The 21,996-nt window shown below is 37.8% G+C and overlaps 2 protein-coding genes across 2 annotated transcripts; both read right to left on the bottom strand.

Annotated features, from left to right (window-relative positions):
• Window positions 1-11,025: 11,025 nt before the first annotated feature.
• LOC120084816 lies at window positions 11,026-11,376 on the bottom strand. Its single transcript, XM_039040633.1, has one exon. It carries the CDS (start codon window positions 11,374-11,376, stop codon window positions 11,026-11,028), a length of 351 nt encoding a protein of 116 aa, XP_038896561.1.
• A 2,569-nt stretch (window positions 11,377-13,945) lies between these two features.
• LOC120084817 lies at window positions 13,946-14,503 on the bottom strand. Its single transcript, XM_039040634.1, has one exon. The coding sequence runs from the start codon at window positions 14,501-14,503 to the stop codon at window positions 13,946-13,948; it is 558 nt and encodes a 185-aa protein (XP_038896562.1).
• Window positions 14,504-21,996: the final 7,493 nt, after the last annotated feature.

Raw genomic sequence — 21,996 nt, forward strand, 5'->3', positions numbered from 1 at the left:
TAACGCCGGAGACTCACCGGAGAAGAGAGATAACACCGGAAAAAGGATGGAGGAGGTTGTTAGGCAAGAACTTTGACCTTTGTAAAGCTCTTTATCTCTTTAAAGTTTGGAGAATATGAAAAGCATACAAGTCTGGGACACACGTCGGGTTTTATATTTGGGACAATTGCAACTTTAATAATAAAATACATTGAAATTTTGAAGCTTGTCCTTAGTTTATGGTTTTTTTTTTTTTTTTTTCAGATATAACAAATCTCACCCCTGCAGTCATGATTTAGTGACTCTCATCTAGAATTTGATTGCTATTTGATTTCTATGTGGTTGTTGTGTGAAATTAATTTTATAAAATTTATAATATTTTCAATTTTTAAAATCAAATTGATTTTTAAAATTATTTGATGAAAAATTAAAAATTTGGAAAATCAATACAAAATGGAAATATGGATTTTTCCATTAAATCATCAACTAGCTCACACAAAATCCATTTTCATTTGGCTTCAATAACTCGAAACATGAGCTACATCTCATGCAGTCATCTTCTTTGCATAAAAAACCATAATAAATAAAGAAGATTGGAGTGGAATTGAGGCATGCATCTACAGAAAAATTCGGGTTGAAGAAATTGTTCTTCAAGTGGGTTGTAGCAGTGAGCTTTTCTCAAAGTTCCTTTCATTCAAGCTAATTTTGAGTCCCACAACTCATTTTAAAGCTCCAAGAGATTATGGGGAAGATCTTGAGATGATTCACATCAAGATTTAGAGAAGATTACAGTTGAGAATCAAGATCTCAAGGAGTTCTACAAAGGTACAAACCCTCTTGTGATTGACGAGCTTGCTTTAGTTACTGCCAAAATTAATGTATTAGAGTGCTTAATGATCATTGTTGCTTCCGCTTCATGCTGATATACTTTACATCTATGTCTCCAGCTATCTATCTAGTCTTACCTCTGAAATAGAAGTTTATTGAGCCGGCGCTGTTGAGCCAACCCTCACCTATGCAAATCTACGGATAATCCCGAATAAACCGGAGTTCATAGTTAGCTCAGAATTAAGATCAAGTTACCTCGGTCATCACTTTGAAATAGTCAGTCTTAAACAATAAACAACATTATAAAGTAAGCATGACTTATTTCGTGGTCCGATCTTGTACAAGCTCATTGCACAAGACACCCTCACTGCTTATGTCATGACATGTACGAACTAGAATCTCCATAAAGATATCCTTTTAAGTCAATCAGTGATTAAAGAAAGACATGCGGTCTATTTTAATGTGCTAGGTGGCAATGTAACTTTTTATGTTTTCATTTATATATAGTTTTCGGTTTTTTTTTTTAGTTCATTTTTTCCTTTTTGATTCCTTTTCATTTAAGTCGCAATATTGTCTTTTCTTTCTTTCTACGTACTCTTTTAACAATATTAATTTGTTTTTAAATTCATAACTTCTTGTTTTTATTATTTTTCTTGATGTATACAATATCATTTATTTTCAATTATTCACTTGAAAAGTCGAAATGTAAAATAATGAGATGAGAAAGTATACTTCATAACTTAAAAAGTGGTATTTAGGACTTCATGATCGATTTCTTTTTTGTTTTATAGTTTTTATTTATCTTCTTATTTTCTTTTTTTTTTTTCATCTACACAGTTATTTATTGTCAACCATAGTGTTAAATTTCATCGACATGTGTCAATATTTCTACGAAATTTTTAGGTTTCCACATGTTCGATATCAACACAAGGAGTGAAAATTTAAATATCGATTTTTTTTGTTTTTATAATTTTTCTAGAAATATCCATCAAAATCGATATTTACATCAACTTTTCGTAAAATTAAGACCTTAATGTTGCAATCAACATCAATATTTTAAATCTTGTTGTCAACTAATCATTTAAAGATTGAGAGTTGTGTTTCACAACATTTAAAAAGTAAAAACAAAATTGTAAAAAAAATATGTAAAAACAAAAAAACAAAAAGCTAAGATTGACATGTAGCACAATTAAAATGGGTCACGTTTTTGCTAGCAAGGGTTAGGTGAGTTTTGACTTTTAAATGTATGAAACCAAAATTATGAAGTAGTTCAAAGAAGTTATCAACATCCACATACTATGATGAGACACCGAGCTGTAACACCCTATTTAAATCATTTTTCTTCAATTACGTAAGGGTTTGGTAATTCAATAGATTCTACCTATAGTTTTAAGTATTCATTAATAAATTTTTTATTATGATTTAATTTTGTTGAAATATTTCAAAGGGTAGAATTATTTATGAAAGAGTTGCAAATATAGACATTAGACCTAAAGTATTAGTAGACATAACATAATGTAAAAAAAATTACAAATATGACCAATTTAAATAATCTATCAGTGATAGATCATATTATTGGTAGGAGTTTATCAATGATAGACCATATCACTGATAAGAGTCTATCAACAATAGAAGTCTATCGCTGATAGACATGTCTATATTTGCAATTTTTTTTAAATGATGTTATATGCTTGGTTATTATTCCTAAAAATGCTACCAACTGCAATTACTTTTTTCTTAAAGAAAGAAACAAAATAATACTTGCAAATTATTATGACACAAAAGTTATATATAAAAGCTAAAAATTAAAAATATCAATTCAAACAGATAAGGATTAGACATCTCTTACTTTTTCTTTGAAAATTTGGTCACTCCGACTACTACTGTCCTGACCGACATTGGTCTGCCATCAAAGCTACTACTACCCTCTCTACCAACGACCATCTCCACCTTTGCCACCTCAACACCGACAACCTCAGTCGTGTCTTCTTGTGCCTTTTAAGAGACTACGATCACGCGAGATTTGCCCTAAAGGTGGTGGATAAAAGCGTGGATTTTTGTTGAAAGGACAAAATTGGAATATACACTTAACGAAAATAGAAGAAAATTAAAATTTAAATATTTTTCCATATTTACTAATTTTCAAACACTGAATGTACGCTTGCAATTAAAGATTTTGTATTTCTCACCCATTACAAATTCTCATATTCTAAGTCATTTCTTCATCTTTCCAGCATTGGTCTTGAGTATTTGGGCCTTGTGAAGAATGGTCAGGCCAACAATTTGTGGTATCAGAACATCTAAACATCATCAAGGTCAATATTCTTATCAAAATTCTCAAGAAATCAAAACTCGATACTCATTCAGATAAAAAATGGTTGTTGCAATGTATGAGATTGAGAAGTTTGATGGGAATGATGATTTTGGTCTAGGGAAGGCAAAAATCAAAGCCATTCTTGGACAACAGAGAGCACACAAGGCTTTTTTGGATCCATCAACTTTGTCATCCACTATATCAGTAAAAGAAAGAGAAGACGTGGAGCTTACAACATATGGGACTTTAGTTTTGAATCTCAATGACAATATTTTGAGGCAAGTAATTGATCAAGACAAGATCTACAGGATGTGGGTCAAGTTGGAAGGTCTTTTTGCAACCAAGGATTTCCTCAATAAGATGTATCTAAGGGAGAAGTTCTTCACGCTCAAGATGGATTCTGCCAAGCCTCTTTCAGATAATTTGGATGAGTTAAAGAGGATAGTCTCAAAGTTTAAGAGCCTTGGTGAGAAAATTGGCGACGAGAATGAGGCTTTATGCTATTAAACTCTCTACCCGAAGCCTATATGGAGGTGAAGAGTGCCCTGAAATATGGTAGAGAATCATTTACCACTGATGCCATCATTTCAGTATTAAGAATTAGAGAGTTAAAGCTTCAGTCAGTCAAGAAGGAGTAGCCTACTGCAGAGGGGCTGTTTGCCAAGGGGAAGAACAAGTAGAATCAGTCTAAGGGGAATAAAAACAAGTCAGATGAAGAGAACAAACCTAAAACCAAGCTGAGATGCAACTACTGCAAAAAGAAAAGTCATTTGATGAGAGATTGCTACAATATGAAAAGGTAAAACCAAGAAAAGGAGAGGATCAGAAGGGAAAACAACCAGAAGCTTCAGTGGTTGAAGGTTCCTACTTTTATTTCGATGTTTTAGCCTCCACTAGAAACTAAACCAACCAAATTAGTCCTCTTCGGAAACATGACTAGGTACTTGACTCGGGTTGTACCTATCACATGACACCTTTCAGACCTTGGTTTAATACTTACAAGGAAATAGATGGAAATCTGTGTAGATTGGAAACAATGAAGCCTGCATGATCAAAGGGGTTGGATCAGTGTCCTTGAAGCTAAAGGATGGATCAATCAAGCTTCTAAGAAATATGAGACATGTACCTTCGCTCAAGAGAAACTTGGGATCTTTGGGCATGTTGGACTCCATTGGGTGCGAATGCAGAGGAAAAGGTGGAGTTCTTGAGGTGATCAAGGATTCTAAGATTGTGATGGTTGGTGAGAAGGTCAATGACCATAATATCGTGAGAAGAGTAGAGATGATGACATGTGCCTACACGGTTTCAACTATAAAGGCTGACTTGTGGAGACTATCCCATATTAGTGAAAAAATGATGCAAGCACTGTCCAAGCAAGGAATTCTGTCCAAAGGTATCAGTGAGCACCTTTCCTTCTGTGAACACTACATTTTAGGTAAAGCAACAAGGAAAAGTTTCACAAAATGGCTCAAGGTATTTTCTAATCTTTAGTGGCTAAAGGTATTTTCTAATCTTTAGTGGCTCAAGGTATTTTCTAATCTTTATAGATGATTTTTCTAGGAAGAGTTGGATATACTTTCTTAAAACTAAGGACCAAGTTTTTGGAAATTTTAAAGAATGGAAAGCCATGATAGAAAATCAAACATCTAAAAGTTTAAAAGACTTTAGAACCAATAATGGGCTAGAGTTTTGCAATGAACACTTTAATAAATTTTGTAGTGAGAATGGTATAACTAGGCATAGAACAGTGGGGTATACACCTCAACAAAATGGGGTTGCTAAGAGGTTAAATAAAACCATAATGGAAAGGGTTAGGTGTCTGCTCTCTGATGCTATCATAGGAAAAAATTATTAGGCAGAAGCTGCAGCATATACAGTGTATACCTTGAATAGGTGCCTTCACACATCTTTAGAGTTGCTTACCCTGAGGAAAAGTGGACTAATCATCCTCTTAACCTAGATAACCTCAAGGTCTTTGGATGTGTAGGGTTTGTACACAAAAATAAGGGAAAGTTAAGGGCCAGAGCAGTCAAGTCCATGTTTGTAGGCTTTACAGAGGTTGTCAAGGTGTTTAAAATCTGGCATCCGGTTGAGAGGAAGTTCATAGTGAGTAGAGACATCGCCTTTAGGGAAGAGATGTTTACACAAAAGGAGAAAAAGTTGAGGATGAAGGAGAGTCATCCAACACAAGAATTGAGGTCAAGTTACCAACTGAGCAGCTAATTGAGTCTAGCCAAACTAGGGACATAGGAGAAACTGAGGAAAATGTAGGGGAACGTGAGGAGACAGCATGTGACCAACCTGATTTAAGCTAGTATGTCTTATCTAGGGATAGACAAAGGAGAACTATCACACCTCCAGCTAGATATACTGAAATGAATTATATGAATCTGGTTTTAAATGTTGTGGTAGCTCTTAACTAACCAAGAATCAATTACCTTTGAGGAAGCAACAAGTTGTGCTAATGCGAGGGATTGAATTGAAGCAATGAATGAGGAGGTGCATTCACTAAAAGTGAATGACACATGGTCTTTAGTTCCTCTACCAAAGGGTTACAAACCTATTGCCTCTAAATGGATTTTCAAACTTAAAGAAGGAGTATCCTGTGATCAAAAGCCTAGGTATAAAGCTAGATTAGTTGCAAAATGGTTCACTCAAAGGGAAGGAATAAACTATTATGAGATTTTCTCTCCTGCTGTAAAACAGACTTCCATAAGATTTATTCTATCCTTAGTTGCTCAAAATAATCTAGAATTGTATCGACTAGATTTAAAAAACTACTTTTCTTCATGGGCATCTAGAGGAGACAATCTATATGACGCAACCTAAAGGATTTGAAGTTAAAGGAAAAGAAAATCTCTTTTGCTTACTCAACAAGTCTATATATGGGTAAAACAATCATCTAGGTGCTGGTATAAGAGATACAATGATTATATTTCTAGCATCGAGTTCAAAAGAAGTTCATTTGACATATGTGTTTATGTAAATACAGGTTCTTACAAGGACAAGGTTTACCTGCTCATATATGTAGATGACATGTTGCCGGCAGGTAGGTCCAAAGGAGATCTAACCCATGTTAAAAAACTCTTAAAAAGAGAGTTTGATATGAAGGACATAGGAGAAGAAAGCAAGATCCTAGGAATAGAGATCCAAAGGAACAATGAGAAGTCTGTTCTAAGCATCAATCAGTCCACTTACTTTGAGAAGATCCTTAAAAGGTTCAACATGAATTATGCTAAACTTATGAGCTTACCTATTGCTCAGCACTTTAAGCTTTCCTTAACTAACTCTCCTAAGGATTCTAACCAAGAACATCAGAAATAGATGGTTGTCATACCCTATAGTCAAGAACTCGGAAGCCTAATATATTTAATGATTTCTATTAGACTTGATCTCTCATATTTAGCTAGCTTAGTAAGTAGATATATGTCTAATCCTTGTAAGAGACACTGGGAGGCTATTAAATGGATCTGAAGGTACCTGGTTTGCTCTAAAATATCAAAATTAGTCTACCAAAGGTTAGTTGAACAAAACCTAAAGTTTTATGGATATGTGAATGTTGACTATGCCAATGATTTGGACAAAAGGAGTTCCTTAACAAGCCACTTTTTCCTTTTTGGTTCGAATCTAACCAGTTGGAAAGCATCACTATAGCCTATAGTAACCTTATCTACAACAGAAGCTGAATATATGGCTTCAACGAAGCAATCAAAAAAGCATTGTAGCTCAAAGGATTGCTGAAAGACTTTAGAATAGATCAAACAGTAGTGAAACTCTACTCTGATAACCAAAGTGCTATCCATTTATCCCAAAATCCACAATTCCACATTAGAACTAAGCAGATTGATATCAAGTATCATTTCATTATAGATAAAATTGAGATAGGGGAGGTAGAAATTTTAAAGGTTCATACTTCAGAAAATGCAGTTAACATGTTAACAAAACCTGTTTCAAAGTTTAAATTGTTTAAATGTTTAGAACAGGTTGGCTTTGAGCTTCTAGACACAGGGTAGATAAACCGGTCAAAATTACGAAGATCAGAAGATTGCAAGGCATTGGAGTAAAGGTGGAGAATTTGAAGAAGCTTTTTGACTCAACTACCTCAGTTTTTTGTTTGTTTATAACTAACTTTGTAAATGGCCAGTTGGTATACTCTATAAATACCACTGATTTTAAATTCAAATAAGAGAGTTATCATCATTTTCCTTAGTTTTCTATAAACAAAAAAATCTGTACACAATCTTCATCAGTAAAAGAATCCAAATCTTCTAGTGGACGTAGGTAATCTTGTCGAAACACATAAACACTAAGCCTCCATCTTCTTGCCTTATCTTTCTTGTTCATACGAGTGTTTTCTTTACTGCAAATCGCGAGCCATTCAATTATCTTTCAAATTGCATCAAGTAATCTGATTATCGAGTCAATCGTGCATCGATTCTACATTATCGAGTAGCTTCGAGTGCGTCATTTTCATCTTCGAGTCGCACCAAGATCGTTCAAGAATCGTCGAGTATGATCGAGTATTGGTTCTATTCCATAGGAATTGTTATCAGATTTCAGTCTAATCATGGTCATAACCATTGGACTACTGTTAAAAACATTCTCAAGTATCTTCAGAGAATGAGAGATTATATGCTCATGTATGGTCCTAAGGATCTGATCCTTACTGGATACACTGATTCTGACTTTCAAACCGATATTGATTTGAGGAAATCAACTTTGGGGTCAGTATTCACTCTAAACGGAGGAGCAGTTATGTGGAGGAGCATCAAGTAGAGTTGTATTGCAGACTCCACAATGGAAGTTGAGTACGTAGCTACAAGCAAAGCAGCAAAAGAAATAGTATGACTCAGAAAGTTTCTGACATATCTGGAAGTAGTTCCTAACATGCACTTGCTTGCCACTCTCTATTGTGATAACAGTGGATCAGTTGCAAATTCAAAGGAACCACGAAGCCATAAAAGAGGAAAGCATATCGAACGAAAGTACCATCTCATCAGGGAGATTGTACATAGAGGAGACGTCAATGTCACTCAGATTGCTTCCCAAGACAACTTAGTTGATCCATTTATGAAGGCTTTTTCGGCTAAAGTATTCAAGGGTCACCTAGTAGGACTAGGTCTATGAGTTTTGCATCACTAGGGCAAGTGGGAGAATTTATGGGTATTATAATGCCCTAGTTTATTGTATTTGTACATTTTATTCTCTCCATGTAAACTCAACATTGTATATATTTGTATATTAATCCACTAGGGTTTTATGTGGAGACATAAGATTGAATCGGGTTCGAGTAAATAGTCAAAATGATCTATGGTACATGAATGAGGTTGGGTACCTTATTCTGGTAACACCATTGGATACGGCCTACTTTGTAGTTGTTACAAAGAGTTATAAAGTGCTACATACGATGTGATCCTAAATCGTACATGTTATGACATGATGAGTGGGGGTGTCCTATGCAATGAGTTTGCATAAGACCAGAACCAAAAAATTAAGTTACTCTTACTTTATAACGTTGTTTACTGTTTAAAGACTGACTATTTCACCTAGATGACCTAGGTAACTCGATCTTAATCTGGAGCTAACTATGAACTCCTGTTCATTCAAGATTGCCACTAGATTTGCATAGTTGAAGGTTGGCTAAACAGCGCCAGCTCAATAAGACTCCCATTTCAGGGGTAAGACTGGATAAATAACTGGGGACATAAGGTGCAAGACGGAGTTCACGCCTACCCGATTTAGGGATAGGAGAAAGGTTGTTCTCTCAAGTACTGAATCCAAGTCTTGAACAAGGGGCCTCGCCCTCTCACTAGGCTAAGAGAGTTTGGTTTAGTGATTAGATCATAAACCAGTTATTCGTTAGAGAATCAGTAGGGACTTGAGGAATAAGACGTAATCTCGAGGATAAAACAGATATTTGACCCAGCCGTTATTACGGACAACCTGTGAAGGGTCGACTTGCTGATTATGGTTAAATCATGTGGACATAATATATCTATAGTGAGGGGAGTGCAACTATGGGCTTTAGTGGAATGACCCATTAGTTAACAAATGGGGATTAATTTGGTCTAATGAGTTTAGCCAATTAATCTCAGATCGTTGGAGCTCATGATCTGTAGGTCCGCGAGGTCCCCCTACTAGCTCGTAACGGACTAGCTCTAGAATAGTGTGATAAGTTAATTTGAAACGTTCAAATTAGAATTAAGGGAATTAGTAGTTATATGAGATATAATTATATGTTTAATTTTAGAATTAAATGGAATAGGAGAATTTAGATATTTAAATATGATTTAAATATATAAAGATTGTTATGTGTTAAAATTAATTTAATATTTGATATTAAATTAATTAAGTTTTATTTAATAATTAATTTATGATGTTATGTGTCTGAAGATACTTATTAAATAAAACTTTACTAATTTAAACATGTATATTGCCTATTTTACCATCGCTTTCTCTCATTGTTTTACTAATTTGAGCTATAATAACTTGTATTTCTACCAGTTATCACACCCGCAAATTTAAAACAATGCTTGTCCTCAAGCATAAACTAAGATTTTCTTTAAAGATTCAACCTCCTTTACCCTACATAGACTTCTCAAGGTGCCTTATTTAAATTTCATGAAGCAATGCCTTCTTAATTTCTATCCTGATCTCTTCCTAAAATTTTTCTAATCTTTAGGGACTGCAAGCTTAACCTTCAAAAAACTTTACTCGTTCCAGGATATTGCATGATTTATTTCAAACTTTCTCAAACCGAGGCTTTTAAGTGATTTTGACCCTTGCGTGATTCAGATATTCGTTTTGTTATCTTGCGCTGATCCGAGTGCCCAACCTTCATTTTGGCTTGCCCCCACGGGTGTCATGCAGACATCCAACTATGACAAGGTGCTCTATCTCAGTCAAAACTCATGCCCATCTCTTTATTTGGCAGCGGAGTTACGATCACTTGGTTTCTGCGTTGATCTCGATTCACACCTTCGTTTTGGCTTGCCCCCATGGGTGTCATGCGGACATCCAACTACGAGCAGGATCCGATCTCAACGTTATATAATAATTTTTTTTTTCGAATTTCTAAAAGTAACAAGGTTGAAAATAAAATTACTAGCACGCCCAAATTTAACACACAACAATGTCCTCATTGCCGAGAGACGAAATACCTCATGCGATGGACTTAGGAAATTTCGTAAAAATAGTTTTGAAGGAAAGCTGGTAGATCGTTAAATTTTAGAAATGTTTCATGAATTGACTGTCCTGAAATTAATCTGACTCTAGTACATGCGGTAAGAAACAAAGGCATAAATTTCATCATTGAAGTCATAATTAGCAAGGGGTGAATGCAGCGACCAAATAAAGCAATAAAAAATTAAAGATTGAGTGACACTAAAGACGATGCGATAGTAGAATTCCACAATATTAAATTGAAGTGCGAGAAGTGCAAAATTAAAATAAGATGAGGTCAGAAAGGACATAACCCGCAAATTTGCTTTGTCGCTCGCATCATTTTTGATCGAATCCGTTCCTGCGATGGGCTAATCGAACTTGTCGCGTGTTTGAGGTTATCGCATTGCTTCATTGCAATCATTTACTACTATCAATGTGATAAATATCAAGAGGATAAAAGGTATGAAAGAAAGAGTTGGCAATTATAAAGAGTAGTAATCATGCAAGAATTAAGATAGACTCATGATAGAAAAATAAAAAGAAGGATACTAAAAAAAAGGATATACTTCGTCCCTGATGAATGTGTGTCGCTTATCAACAAAGGGACTACATGTTTCTTCTTCATTCTGGCTTCCTTAGGTCTACGGAGGTTTTCTCGCGTTGGAAATCTCCTCCATGATACATCTTGACTCTTTGTCCATTTACCTTAAATGTGTTGGTCCCATTTTCATTTGTAAATTCTATCTCTCAATGTAGTAATACTTTCTTAATTTGAATGGTCCGGACCAACGCGATTTCAATTTTCCTGGAAAGAGTCGTAGCTTAGAATTGAATAGTGAGACCTTCTGACTTGCTTGGAGATTCTTTTCACATAGACGCTTGTCATGCCAACACTTCATGCGTTCTTTGTAAATTTTGGCATTTTCATACACCTGTAGTCTCCATTCGTCTAGCTCGAGTAACTGAAGTTTTCCCTCTTCCCTTACAGCCTTCAGATCAAAGTTAAGCTTCTTCACACCCCACAGCGCCTTATGCTCTAATTCCAATGGTAGATGACAAGCCTTCCCAAACACCAACGCATACATTGACATGCCTATGGGTGTTTTATAGGCAGTCCTATATGCCTACAATGCATCGTCAAGCTTCATGGCCCAATCCTTCCGCGATGGATTCACCACCTTCTTTAAAATCGACTTGATTTCTCTGTTAGAAACCTCGAGTTGTTCGTTTGTCTGGGGGTGATATGCGGTTGCAATCTTATGGTGGACATTGTATTTGATCAGCAGTTTGTAAATGATACGATTCACAAAGTGGATCCCTTCGTCACTTATTATGGCACGTGGAGTGCCAAAACGAGTGAAGATGTTTCTCTGTAAGAACTTGGAGACTGTTGCCGCATCGTTTGCAACACATGAAACCGTTTCAATCCATTGGAAACATAGTCGGCGGCCAACAGAATGTATTTATGACCATATGATGATGGAAATGGTCCCATGAAATCTATACCCCAGACATCGAATAGTTCACTTCCAATATGATGTTCATTGGCATCACATTTTTTTTTTGAAATGTTCCAGTGCATTGGAACTTATCACATTTTATGGAATATTCTCATGCGTCCTTAAATAGAGTTGGCCAGTAATACCCGCTTTGCAAAATTTTTGCCGCTATGCGTTGTCCCCCGAAATGCTCTCCATAGGGTGATTCATGACATTGAAAAAGTATGCGCTGAAAAGCAGTCTCTGGAACACAGAGTCTCAATATCTGGTCTGGTTCCCTTTTGTAAAGATTTGGCTCATCCCAGTAGTAGGATTTTCATTCATGAATGAGCTGCTTCTTTTGATGGGACATGTAATTTTCTGGAAATTGTTTGCAGACCAAGAAGTTGACAATATATGCATACCAGGGTAGTTTCAACCTTAAGCAACTGTTCGTTAGGGAATTATGCGTTCATCTCCGCTGGATGCGATCCACTTCGGATTCTCTAACCTCGATAAATGGTCAGCGACCTGGTTCTTTATTCCCTCACGGTCGATTCTCTCTATATTAAATTCTTGGTGTAGGAGAACCCATCAGATTAGTCTCGGCTTCGCATATTTTTTTATCATTAAATATCTTATCGCCGAGTGGTCGGTATGGACTATAACTTTTTATGCCAACAAGTAAGGTCTGGATTTTTCAATCGAAAAGATTACTGTAAAAAGCTCCTTCTCTGTGATGGTGTAGTTCGCCTGTGTGGAGTTCAATGTTCTGTTAGTATATGCGATGGGGTGTAACATTATCTTTACTTTTTGTGCCAAAACTTCCTGCATCGCATATCCACTGGCATCGTACATCAACTCGAATAGCTTTGTCCAATCGGGTGCGATCAAAATAGCCGCTGTAGTCAATGCGTCTTTCAGTGCTTTGAATGCGTTGAGGTAGTGTGAATCAAAGTCAAAAGGTCTATCAACTTCTAGCAACACATTCAACGGTCGAGCTATTTTGGAGAAGTCCTTCACAAATTGTCTGTAGAACTCCACGTGTCCTAAGAAACTCCTTAAAGCTTTCACATTTGTTGGAGGTGGAAGTTTTTTAATGGCTTCAATTTTTGCTTTATCCACCTCTAGTCCATCCTTTGAAACCTTGTGCCCAAGCACAATTTCTTCTTTAACCATGAAATGACACTTTTCCTAATTCAGCACCAGATTAGTCTCTTTGCATCTTTTCAGTATCCTCCCCAAATTTTTCAGACAAATTTCATATGTTTGCCCATAGACCGAGAAATCGTCCATAAAGATTTCAACTAAGTCTTCAAGGTACTCGGAGAAGATTGCCATCATACACCTTTGAAACGTGTTAGGTGCGAGAAATCGTCCATAAAGATTTCAACTAAGTATTCAAGGTACTTAGAGAAGCTTGCTACCATACACCTTTGAAACATGTTGGGCGCATTGCATAATCCAAAAGGCATGCAACGAAAGGCGAACGTTCCATATGGACAAGTGAATGTGGTCTTTACTTGATCCTCTGGTGCGATCATAATCTGGTTATAGCCTATATACCCATCAAGGAAACAAAAATAGTCATTCTCTGCTAGTTGGTCGAGAGTTTGATCAATGAAAGGTAAAGGGAAATGATCTTTCTTTGTCGCCGTGTTGAACTTCCTGTAATCTATACAAATCCGCCAACTAGTGATGGTCCTCATGGGGATCAACTCATTGTTTGCGTTCGAGACTACTGTCATTGCATCCTTCTTGGGAACGCATTGCACGGGGCTAACCCACATGCTATCAGCGATAGAGTATATAATGTCAGCATCTAACTATTTAATGGTTTCTTTTTTAACAACCTCTTTCATTGTAGGGTTCAGTCTGCATTGAGGTTCTATCGAGCCTTTCTAGTTTTCTTCAAGCTAGATGCAATGCATGCAGTACGTCGGGCTGATACCTCTGATATCTGCAAGCGTCCATCCGATTTCTTTAATATATTTTTTCAGAATACTGAGAAGTGCATTTGCAAGGTTTCATTCTGGCCAAGGAAAACATACTTCAAGTGATTTGGTAGAGTTTTCAGCTCCAGAGTAGGTGGTTGCTCTAAGGAGGGTTTCTGTGTTTTTATTTCTTCATTCAAATTCAACTTTTCTTCATTATTCACTGTCTCTGTTATTGCATGGCAGGTTTATAAGGATGTTGTCGCATCCTCTCTTTCTTTATTTTCTTCCTCGTACTCTAAATCTTCAACGTAAGTGTGTTCATCGTCGGAATCTGATAAGCCTTCATCTTCTGGGAATTTCATTGCCTTGATAATATTAAACCGTAACTTCTTTCCATTGATGCTCATTGTGATTTCTCCCTTGTGCACATCTATTTGAGCACGACCAGTAGACAAGAATAGTCGTCCCAATATGATTGGTACATCTTTATTCGCTTCATAATCTAGAATGATGAAGTTTGCAGGTAGAATGAATTTTTCGATTGTCACTAAGACATCCTTCAATTTTCCTTCAAGGTGTACCAGGGACTTATCTGCAAGTTGGAGAGTCACCATCGTGGGTGTCAGCTGACCTACATTCAATTGTTTGAAGATTGAAAGGGGCATTAAGTTTATGCTTGCCTCGAGATCGCATAATGCTTGACCAATGTAGATTCCTCCTATTGAGTAGGGTATTGTAAAGCTGCCTGGGTCGCCCATCTTTGGTGGGATTATAGTGTTTGATTCTTGTGTTAATGCGACCATGGCAAATTTTCCTTTGATTCTCTTCTTCGAAACTATATCCTTCAAAAAATTGGCATACACTAGTATCTGCTCTATCGCTTCTGTAAATGGAATATTTATGTGTAGTTGTTTCAATATTTCCAGGAAGCGATGATATTGACCATCATCATTTTGCTTCTTTTTCAGTCTTTGAGGGAATGGAGGTAGTTGTACTTTCACTGTTCCATGGTCTAGGGCTTAAGGGTGATTACATCTTTAGGTTCTGGTGATGAAAAATTAGCCGTCAAAGACTTGATGACTAAAATTACGTGGACGCAATCTGTGATGCATGTTCTTAAGCTATGCATTGATTCTCATGCGTCGTTGGTCATGCGTTGGAGTGAACTATGTGTTAACAAATGTATGCGATGACCATGCGTTCCTGCCACAAGTTTTCTTGCACTCACGCCAAGTATAACGCGAACGCAAGTTTCTCGGGTGATCCGAGGTCGAACTTAGAGACTTATAACTAAATGCTATGTCGTGATGTGTATTCGATGGGTGAATAAAAGAATGATGGAGGGTATAAGCTAACAACTATTCCAACTCCTGTCTAACAAACAATGCAATGAGAAGTATGAATGAGAGGTAGAGACACGACAACCGTTGACGCATAGTAAATGCATGGAAAATAGATAAAATGTGAGGATATCTTCATTGCAACCCTAAGCTTGACCGCAAAGGCAACCTCAGCCAACGCAAGCTATGCGATCATGCTACATACACTTGAGCCTAATTCTAGGACGTATGTAATGTGTATGCGAAATTTCAGGATGACCGCATACTGCCACCATATCCTACTTCTTGGATGCATGCAATAACCTCTTCGTAGGGTGCATAGGCTGTGTAATAGCAAACGAAGCTTATTCATAAGTTCCCCATTCTTGCTTATGCGTTCCAATCTGCTCTCTCGAGTCTTAGATTGGTTTTTAGACTACTCTTCCAGGTATGCCTAAATGATGAATGATGCGCTCATAAGACAAGGAAACGCATAAACATGGTTGACGTAAGATTATTCCTATCTCTAGTGATGCGACCAACCACTTACCCTTTCAGGCAGTTAGTTATTAATGACTTTACTCATAGACAAGCATTGCGTCTGCCTATAGATAGGCGTTGCTATAGCTTCACACCAAGCAAATAAGGTTTTCTCACACACTCATGCAACGGACACCTCCCGGGGGTTTGTTACATGCTTCATATCTCTAATCCGCATGACTAAGTATGCGGTACTCTAGCAATCTCACCAAGTGATGTGTAATGTGTGATTTGTATGTATGATATTCAATGCTCATGATGATGTGATACTACTACTATTTATGCATTAATTAGAGATGCTCAAGTAGTATACACTGCATTGTCAAAAGTTTCCTATCTTTAATTTCCAGGTCAAACTCTTGCAGGAGTAGCATCCACCGTATCAATCTTGGTTTTGCATCATTCTTCAACATTAGATACTTAATCGCAGAGTGATCTGTATACACCACCACATTTGTTCCGATCAGGTACTGTCGAAACTTCTCCAGTGTAAATACCACTACAAGTATTTCTTTCTCTATGGTCATATAGTTCTCCTGTTTGTCGTTCAGTGTTTTACTTGTAAAATAAATGGGATGCAAAACCTTCTACCGGCGCTGACTCACACATTAATACAAAGGGTTGTGTCCAATCTAGGGCAACCAAAATTGGAGCGGAGATAAGTGCATCTTTTAATGTGTTAAATGCTTTAGTGCAAGCAGCATCAAACATATACTCGTGATCAACTTCGAGAAGTGCACTAAGGGGTCTTTCGATCTAAGAGAAATTGCAAATAAATCTTCTAGAAAATCCCGCATGACCTAGAAAGCTCCTTAGTGTCTTTACATTCACTGGTGGGGGTAATTTGGAAATTGCGTCAATTTTTGCTTGATCAACTTCCAATTCTACCTTGGAGATTTTGTGACCCAGAACTATTCCTTCCTCCACCATAAAGTGGCATTTTTCCTAATTCAGTACAAGATTTGTTTCTACGCATCTCTTCAAGACTTTTTCAAGGTTGGTCAAACAGGAGTCATAGTTACTGCCGAAAACTGAGAAATCATCCATGAAAACTTCGACTGACTCCTCCAAGTAATTTGAAAATATTGCGATCATGCATCATTGAAAAGTGCCTGGTGCATTACAGAGTCCAAATGGCATGCATCAGAATGCAAACGTACCAAATGGGCACGTGAAGTTGTATTGTACAGATCCTCCGACGCAATTACTATTTGGTTATACCCTGAATAGCCATCAAGAAAGCAGAAAAAATCGTTCCCTGCAAGACTGTCCAAAATTTGGTCAATGAACGGGAGTGGAAAGTGGTCCTTTTTAGTGGCCAAATTTAGCTTGCGATGGTCCATGCAGATTCTCCACCCTGTAGTTGTCCTTGTGGGAACCAATTCATTCTTGTCATTGGTGATGACTGTCATCCCCCTTTTCTTTGGAACACACTACACTGGGCTTACCCAACTGCTATCAAATATTGGGTAGATGACACTGGCATCCAGGCGCTTCACATTTCTTTCTTTACAACCTCCTTCATGGCAGGGTTTAAGTGATGCTGCCTTTCAACTGATGCATTCTTTCCTTCCTCCAGAAGAATCTTGTGCATGCAATACGAGGGGCTGATTCCTCAAATATCTGCCAAGGTCCATCTTAAGGCTTTTACGTTGTCTCTTAAAATCCGTTTGAGAGCATTTTCTTTCTCCTTACTTAGTGATGCAGAGATGATAACAGGTAACGTGTTGTTACTTCCTAAGTAAGCATACTTTAAATATACTGGCAACGACTTTAACTTTAACACAGGAGGCTCTTCTAATGATGGTTTAATATGCTGCGATGTCTGTACAGTAACTTGAGTGGTTCGAAATTAGATTCAGCATGAATTGTGGAAAAATTTTCCTTTACTAATGCACCGTCTTCAAAATCTTCCTCCATTTCTTTTAGGGGTTCGTGCAGCAGTTCTCCCTGCATTCCCTTGATGTATTAGCAGTTTTCTATATCTTCTGGATATTTCAATGCACTGAGTACGTTGAACTTTACCTCTTGATCATCAACCCGGATGGTCAATTCTCCCTTCTGTACATCGATCAATGCTCACCTTGTGGCGAGAAATGGGCATCCTAGGATGATAGGGATTTCTTTATCTGCCTCATAGTCCAATATAACGAAATCTGCAGGGAAGATAAACTTGTCTACCTACACGAGAACATCATCTATCTTGCCCTCTAGAAGTTTTATTGATCTATCGGCTAACTATAATGTAATCATGGTTGGTCTGGCTTCACGATGTCTAGCTTCTTAAAGATTGACAAGGGCATCAAATTAATGCTCGCCCCCAAATCGCACAATGCGTTCCCAACAATCTTCCCTCATATGGTGCAGGGTAATGTAAAAGTCCCAGGATCCTTCATTTTAGCAGGGAGATTATTTTGAAACAAAGTGCTACACTCGTATGTTAGTGCAACTGTTTCATTTTCTCCGAAAATTGCACAATGCGTTCCCGACAATCTTCCCTTCTATAGTGCCGGGTAATGTAAAAGTCCCAGGATCCTTCATTTTAGTAGGGAGATTATTTTGAAACAAAGCGCTACACTCGTATGTTAGTGCAACTGTTTCATTTTCTCCGAAAATTGCACAATGCGTTCCCGACAATCTTCCCTTCTATAGTGCAGGGTAATGTAAAAGTCCCAGGATCCTTCATTTTAGCAGGGAGATTATTTTGAAACAAAGCGCTACACTCGTATGTTAGTGCAACTGTTTCATTTTCTCCAATCTTTCTCTTGTTGGCTAGAATGTCCTTGAGGAATTTCACATATCTCAGCATCTGATCTAATGCTTCTATTAAGGGAATATTAATATGCAGCTGTCGAAGAATGTCCAGGAACCTCTAAAATTGCTTACTATCGTCTTTCTTTTTCAGCCTAGACGGGAAAGGTGGAGGATCCCAGTGTGTTTCCTACTCACTTTGCTGCTTAGTGAGGCCCTATGCTTGTTGTGCGTTGTTAGTTGGAGGTTGCGTTGATTGAGAATTTAAATCTTGAGAAGCTTCATCTTTTGTAAATAATCTTGCTTCTGAATTGGGGTTGCTTTTGTTATTTTGTATTTGGTCATCATCAATAGTTAACTCAGCTAGTACTAATGCCACATCTGGCACCTTCGGCGCAATTGGGGCTGTTGTTCTGCCGCTTCGTAATGTCACGGCATGACATTGTTCTTTACCTTTTGGCCTCAATATTCCTGAACTTCCCTGTGATGTACCAGGTGTTTTCTTCTTTAATTCTCTTGCAAGCTGATCTATTTGGTCTTCTAATTCTTTGAGAGAGTTAGCTTGTGACTGTCTCATTGCCTCATTCTGTTCAATGTAATGCTTCAATGATGTTTACAGAGACAAGGTACTGTAAAAGGTATTATATGCAAACAGTTGGTCACATGGCTGTGTACCCTAAAAATAACTTGGACTACAGTTCGGGCTAGTGAAGACTGGAGGGTTGCCTCGATCCTCTTGATAATTAAATTGATAGAAACTATGGTCTTCGTGACAGAGATTCTCATCCAAACCAAAAATTGGGTGATTCCCCCAATCATGGTTGTGGTTATTGCCCCATGATTCATCATAAATAGCATATATGGGTTGTTGATCCCATGGGCAGACGTCTGCTGGATGTACTTCTCCCCATTGAGTGAAATCCATAGCGGTCATATGAGTCACCGCATTAACTTGCGCTACTCCCTGGGAGAGAGTTTTCTGCTGATTAGCCACCGTCTGGAGGAGCGATGTCATCGTGGTCATTTGCTCGATCAATGCGCTCATTGTGTCTGTTGGCACATCGGCCCTCTCTACTCTTTCTGGTTCCAGACATCTTACCTCAAGCCCGTTATCAATCCATTCATCAGAATGTCACGATATACGATCCAAGATGCCCTTTTCTTCCATATATGACTTATTCATTAATCCTCCCTCTGCAGAGGAGTCAACAACTGCTCATGTTGATGGGTCTAGGCCATTGTAAAAGGTTTCCATCAAGATACTATCAGGAATCCCAATATGCGAACAGTTCGTTACTAACTACCGAAATCACATCCAAGTGATGCTCAGGGTTTCATAACTCTTTTGCTAAAAATTCAACACTTCTCTTCGCCTCCTTATGTTGACAGATGGAGGAAAGAATCTATTCATGAACCTATCAACCAACTGTCCCCATTCATGAATTTCGCCCGGCTCTAATGCTTGAGCCTACCTCTTTGCTTCATCCCACAATGTGTACGGGAATAGATACAGTTTGATTTTCTTGAGTTACACCAGGCAGAGGAGAATGCGTTACATATTTCTGCGAAGTTTGTTAAATGTGCGTGTGGGTCTTCTCCCTGTAATCCTCCGAATTGTCCCACATTCTGAATCATTTGCAGCATGATCGGTTTTATCACGAAGCTTGCAGCCCCTTCATCTACTGGTTTTGAAATTCCTGGTGAAAATTGTATAGATCTGGTGATGCATACTCCCTCATAGGGATGTTCTGATCAACGGTAAGAAAAACAGGATCTTGCATTGGCAAATCTCCCCTTAGGTTTCCAGCAGGAGCCATATTCTCTTCAGCCATACTTCTTTACCAGTTAATTCAACCCTGATGAACTCTGCGTGAAGAATATACTTGATCTCTGGGTCCACTTAGAGTTACCAGACCACCCCCAGTACTCCTAAGTCGTCAGACTGCTCTCCGCGTTGAACAGTCAGTACAAAGAGATCTGTCCTGCAAAATACCAAAAACCACTCAAACAATAAACCGTTGACCAGATCCTCGACAACGGCGCCATAAACTTGTAATGCGTGATTTGTACGTATGATATTCAATGATCATGATGATGCAATACTACTACTATTTATGCGTTAATTAGAGATGCTCAAGTAGTATGCCCTACTTTGTCACAAGTGTCCTTACGATGGAACCAAGTGTAATTCCACCGCAAGTTTCTCGGTGTGATCCAAGGTCGAACACGGGGAAGTGGTGCCGGTTATTGCGGTATGTTCATGGTATATGCGACCGGCTATTTCAATTCTTTATAAAAGTGTGTACAGTATGTAAATTACAGTAAAATAAAGGAAAGCAGTAGAATGCAATAAAACATGGAAATACAATAAACCTAAACTAGATGTTACAAGATACAGGCTTTATGTGCAAGATACTAGGATTAATGCTAGCTGTGAAGATTGTGCAAAGACGTGGGATGCGATGACAAGTCTTGTGAACAAATTAGAAAGAGAAAGATAAGTATTACAAACAACCCAAGTTCTTAATTGAATGGAAGGTATAAATACTGTTCCGCTCTTCTCTTGGCGTACATCTCTCAGTTATCGGCTGCGTTTCCCACATGTCTGTGGTGAAACAGAGTTTAACGTAATAAACGCAAGATTGCTTCCATGTCTGGAAGTACCACTCGCTTTAGTTAACGCACTCTTCTGACCTTCTCTCGATAGATCAGAATGACATCTTCACTTCTGCTCTCACAGGTGAAGATGCCGTCTAGCATGCTTTAGCTAAACGTATTTTATAACTTTAATACATATTAAGTTCTTGGTGATTCATATTGCTCATGAAAGGATTAAGAAAACATCATGAAGAAAGTGATTAATGGGTGAGCGGAATAGATAGAGAATGGTAAACGAAATCTATCAAAACATTCAATATTTCTACTAAGTGTTTGATACATGATGTGTGAACGAAGAGATAAAGAAAATATGGAATACAATGAAAGAGAGATAGAACAGATACAATCAGATGTCGATGTCTTGGCACAGATTCAATGGAGGTCTGCTTGCCGAATCGGATGGTTTCAATGGCAGGAAAAGCTTCCCTCTCAGGCTTGCTCCAACGGTAGCAGGGGTCTCTGCACAGAGCTTCAATCGGGTATACAGCTGGTCGGATCTGAGATTTACCTCTCGGCCTTATCTCTTTCTCTTCCTAGATTTCTTCTTTTCAGCACTCAACTCAGCCTTTTTCTCTCTAAAATCTTACAGCACTTAGCCCAGTATCAAATAGCATAATTTTCTCTGAATTTGCTGGGGTATTTATAGGAGTAGATCCTTTGACTCCGGCCTTGTGGTCCCCACTTTTGTTATGGAAATTTCGAAGATGGGGGGATATTATTCCTTCTGCTATGCAATCAGACCGTCAAATATGCACAACGATTAGTTGTAGACGTGTCTCAATCCTCCGCCTTTGCGTTGCTCAGCTGCATCTTTCGATCATGGGTTCACATGCAGTGTTTGTTTTTATTACTGCATGCGGTTGAAGCATAACTCTGGACTAACTATCGCATTAAGCCATTACTTTGGTAATCTTCTCTTTATGGTTAATCAACGGACGCAATGTGATAGAGATGCATTGATTAGTTTCTCATGAGCCTTGAGCGCAAGCGGTGACTTGGTCTCCTGCAAAACAGAGTAAAGTTTGGCT

The sequence above is a fragment of the Benincasa hispida genome, chromosome 9, assembly GCF_009727055.1.
Source record: "Benincasa hispida cultivar B227 chromosome 9, ASM972705v1, whole genome shotgun sequence".
NCBI lineage: Eukaryota > Viridiplantae > Streptophyta > Magnoliopsida > Cucurbitales > Cucurbitaceae > Benincasa > Benincasa hispida.